Source organism: Castor canadensis, chromosome 8, assembly GCF_047511655.1.
Source record: "Castor canadensis chromosome 8, mCasCan1.hap1v2, whole genome shotgun sequence".
Classification (NCBI taxonomy): Eukaryota; Metazoa; Chordata; class Mammalia; order Rodentia; family Castoridae; genus Castor; species Castor canadensis.
The window spans coordinates 25,148,273-25,153,196 of record NC_133393.1 but is presented as its reverse complement, the minus strand read 5'-3'; the positions used below and the strand labels follow the sequence as shown (position 1 = coordinate 25,153,196).

Here is a 4,924-nt window from a genome sequence, read left to right as displayed (position 1 = left end):
ATATATATTATATATATTATTATATATATTATTATTATATATATTATATATATATATTATATTATATATATATAATCATTCCTAATTATATATATATAATATATAAAAAATATATTTTTTTCCCTAAATCTTTTGACTTTTTCTTCTAATTATATCCAAGCAATACTGGGATCTCAACTTCATTTAATATAGGCCCCCTGTGAGTCTGTATTTCGATCAAGAAAACTGTTAGGGTAACCCCTACCTACTTGAGCTAATATATTGAATCTACAATGTATGAGTTCACCCATGTATTCATTTTCTATTGTTGCATGACAATGTAATACAAACAACAGCTTAAAATAACACCCATTTATTAGCTCACAATTCTGTGAGTCAGAAGTCTGGGCATGGCCTGACTGGGTCCTTTGCTTAGGGCCTCACAGGCCAACATCAAGGTGCTGAATGATCTATATCTTCACCTGGAACTTGGCAACCTCTTCCAAGCTCATATGACTGTAGTGAAACTGAGTTCTTGTGGTTGTAGAATTGAAATTCCTGTTTTGTTTTTTTCTGGATGTCAATTCCTAGCTCTGACTCATATTTATGGAGCTGGAGGCCCCAAAGAGTATTGAAATAGGGCTGAAATAATGTCATAATAATTGTCCCTCAAGAATACCCACATTCTAATTTTCTACATCCCAATTCTAAATATGTTACCTCATATGGCAAAAAAGATTTTGCAAGTGCGATTTCTTTACAGATTTTACACTGGGGAGATGATTCTGGATTATCTGGGGAGTCCGATGTCATCTCAAAAGTTCTTATAGTGGGAGGCAGCAGCTTCAGAGTCAGAGTGAGATTTGAAGATGCTATGATGCTGGCATTGAAAAGGGAGGAATGAGCCACAAACCAAGGAATGGCAGAAGCCTCTAGAAGCTTAAAAAAAGCAAAGAAAAAGATTCTCCCCTAGAGCCTCCAGAACAACACAGTCTACTGGCCCCTTGATTTCACTCCAATTAGACCTATTTTGGATTTCTGACCTGCAGAACTATAAGAGAATATTCATGTGCTCTTTCAAGCCATCATTTGTGGTAATTTGTACTGCAGTAATAGTTAACTAATACAGGACTGAGGAAGATCTGTATCACTTTGACAAGGAAGTGCTGAGGGTAGTTACTACAGGGTCTTCAGGCTAAAGGAAAATTACTTCCTCACGTAAAGTGACTGTTTCTACTGGGAAGAAAAGTTCAGTGGAATTTGGAGGATAAAGTTTCTTCAATTTACCCAAACCTCTCCACCCCAGTTCTGGGCTTTCATTTAACAAATACCCTAAATGTTACATAAGAGACAGACAAGAATATCTATCCTAATTGAATAAAATCCTGCAGTCTGTGAAATCAAACATTGGGTCCACTTTTTTCACACATGGTCCAGGTAACATTCAGATAAAAGTATGCTTTTTGGAATGGCCAGAGAAAGCTCTTTCATTCCCTGGCACCATCTTCACTGAGAATGGGACACCCATGGTTGTTTTCTTTCTGTATTCTCTCCAATGAAGTCACTCACAGCAGGAGTGCAAGAGACAGAGAAGTACAGAGACTATGTCATATCATCACTCCTGTCTCGGGATCTCATATCAACCACCTGCTTTCCCAGTCCTATCCCTCCATACCACTTTATTCTAGGCACATCCACAGGTGATCATAAGTCATACTTGCTACCTTTTGATATGGGATGCAAACGCCCCATTTTGTACCAGTGTGAAGTCACCCCTGCCCTCAGCCTGAATTGGTCAGGTAATCAATCAAGATTCCCATGTTAGAAGGTCTCATACCAAATATTTTAACAACTAGTTTTCCTTATGAAAAAGGAAACCACTTTGGCTATCTCAAGCACAAAAGGATTTAATCCAAGAAAGAGGTGCTTATAATACTACTTGGAATACTGGAGGTGTGAAAGTCAGTGTGACAGCTAATAGCTTTCATGTTCATTGCCACCGAGAGCTGCCACTCAGAGGCAGGGACCTGCAGGCAAGTGCTGCTGGTGCGATCACTCCTCCATAGCCACTCAGTGTGCAACAGACAGAGAAATGCAGAGACCATGGCAAAATCCTCACCCAGAAGCCCAGGAATGCCTCCAGCTATTGCTGTTACAGAGCTGAGTATCATGGCAGTTCATCTCATCAGAGGAACATAAAACATGCCTGGAACTTACTGGCAAAAAAGCCTGGCTAATGTGGCTCCGTGCAGAGCATGGAAGGATGTTAAAAGTTAGAAAGTACCAGTACCAGTTCCTGTCACAAATCCAGCGTGGGGAGGGCTGGACTAGAACTGGAGACAGAGTAAAACTAGAAAGAGAACACAGACTTCCTGTTGTGTTGAGACATCTGAAGCTGATCTGAAACAGGACATGCTGGGTCCCCGGAAATCTCAAGGAAGCGTGGGTACACCCGCGGAAACGCACATGCTCTGACTACGGGTTCGCAGGGGAGCAGTTTGAAGAAAAGCAGTTGGGGAATCTTAGTTCCTGCGATAGTCGGTGGGGCACTGGTGGCTTTGTACGCGGTGGCCACGCCGTCCATCACACCGGCCCTGCGGAAATATTGCCTGCCTTTTGTACCCGCAACTTCCAAACAGATTGAAAATGTCGTGAAAATGTCGCAACGCGGACGAGGATCCCTCGTAGACATTGGTAGCGGCGGTGGACGCATTGTGATTGCAGCTGCGAAGGAAGGAGTCACAGCTCTTGGTTATGAATTAAATCCATGGCTAGTTTGGTACTCCAGGTACCATGTCTGGCGAGAAGGGGTGCATGGCTTTTCCACGTTTTGTATTTCAGATTTGTGGAAGGTCACCTTATCGCAGTATTCAAATGTTGTTATTTTTGTGCCCCAGATGATGCCACAGTTGGAGAAGAAACTTGAACTTGAGAATGACGCAAGAGTCATTGCTTGCCGATTACCTTTTCCCCACTGGACACCGGATCATGTCACTGGAGAGGGGATAGACACTGTGTGGGCTTATGATGGGAGCACTTTTAGAGGAAAGGAAAAGAGGCCCTGAAAATCCTGCATCTCCAGGAAGTCATTCAGATAGAAACACTGAGAGTGCTTTTTTGAAATGTTGATCTCATTTGATTTTGTAGAGACTGAAAGCTGTGTCTTTGGCAATAGAGCATAGTTTTATTTGGTGTGGAATGAGAAATCACTTACTTTCCTTAGCTTTTAGAGAAAACAAACAGAAGCTAAGAAAAACAGATTTAAAATTCGCTTTTATTGGAATATTCTAAATGTGCTTACTACCTTTTCATGCACTGGGATGCATGAAAGTAAGATTTATTCATCTGAAGATCATGTTTATGATCAGAAAGATGTCAACAGCACTTGACATTATAAGCAGTATGGTTTAATACCACAGATGAGGAGAAATTATTTTTATTTATTTACTTTTTTTCAGAAAAAGTAATGATAAAATTTATTAAGAAAGGAATACACTTTCAACAGACTGAAAGTGGGTTGTCTGTAGAGTTGAGAGCAATGGGGTTAGGGGGAAGAGAAAGAGAGAGACATTTCCTGTTCCCCAGGCAGGAAATGGGAGCAAGCAGTCTGAGAAATGATTTTTAAATGGAGTATGTATTAGCAGATATTTGTCATTTCCTACAACCTTATTCATACTTCAGACTTATCTCTTTCTTTTCTGTACTTTATGACAAAATTAATTTTCTAAAGGATTTAGAGAACCATTTATATTTTCTAACATTTATAAGAAATAATTTGCTCCAAGGCTAGTGTATTACTATATTTAATTCAAGATACATACATATATATGAGTATGCATATGTAAAAATGGGTGTGGGTAAATGTGAACACATTTTATCATTTCTGAAATTGTGACTTGCCTTCCTATTAAAGGTGAGTTAAAGCTTTAATTGGCTGTAAAGCTGTGCTTTACAGTTTATAATTTGATAATTAGATTTGATGAAATAGGTATTCAGAAAAAATCCCTGGCACAGTGGAGTAATTGGCAAGCTTTTTTTTTTTCCTACTTGGGCAGTACTGGGGGTTTGAACACAGGGCTTCGTGCTTACTAAGCAGGCACTCTACCACTTGAGCCATGCCTCCAAGCCCTTTTTGCTTGGATTATTTTGGAGGTCTCACTTTTTGCTCAGGGTGGCCTGGACCACAATTCTTCTATTATAAGCTTCCTGCCACCACTGGATGACTGGTGCGTGCTACCACACCTGGCTGTCAGTTGAGATGTGGTCTTGCAAACTTCTTGCCTAGGCTGGCCTGGAACTGTGATCCTACCCATAGTAGTCTCCCAAGTAATTACAATCACAGGTGTGAGCCACCAGCACCTGGCTGGTAAGGGCTTAATAGTAAAATAAATGATTGTGAGCTTTGGTGGTAGCCCCACCTGGGTTCAGATCTTTGCTCTGTCCTTAGCAGGAGTCTTTGGACATTGACTTACTGTCTCTGAGTCTTAGTTTCCTGAGTATCTGTGCTGCTGGACTAGTGATAGACTGAACATGGGACTGGGGACCAATTAGTAAAACTTACAGCATGTCATTGTTGGTCTGTAAATGGTTTTTATTATTTTAGACACTAAGGAAAAGCTTATTCACGGAAATTGCAGATTACTCTGCTAGTTGTTTCTTTATTTTATGAGAGAAGCCATTTATTTAATATTTCTCATTTATGAGAAGAGACTTGAGTGATTTAAATAAAAGACAAGTTAAGGAAAAAAATAGGACATGCTAAAATTAAAGGACAGAGGGAATCTGGAATTAGGCAATCCCTTAAAAAAACCACTTTCTTTTTCTTTTTTCTGTAATCTTTTTGCCTCTGTAACTTTTTTATTTATATGCAAGTTTGAATCTTAAACTTTCTAATTCATTAATCTCTTATTATACAAACATGCTGAAAGTCTAAGACCTGAGCCCC

The 4,924-nt window shown here is 39.7% G+C and overlaps 1 protein-coding gene across 1 annotated transcript; it reads left to right on the top strand.

Moving 5' to 3' along the window:
* Positions 1-1,965: 1,965 nt before the first annotated feature.
* Positions 1,966-3,075, top strand: LOC109679908 (ATP synthase subunit C lysine N-methyltransferase-like). Its single transcript, XM_074084807.1, has 3 exons — positions 1,966-2,025; positions 2,469-2,831; positions 2,877-3,075. The coding sequence occupies exons 1-3, from the start codon at positions 1,966-1,968 to the stop codon at positions 3,042-3,044; spliced, it is 591 nt and encodes a 196-aa protein (XP_073940908.1). The 3' UTR covers positions 3,045-3,075.
* Positions 3,076-4,924: the final 1,849 nt, after the last annotated feature.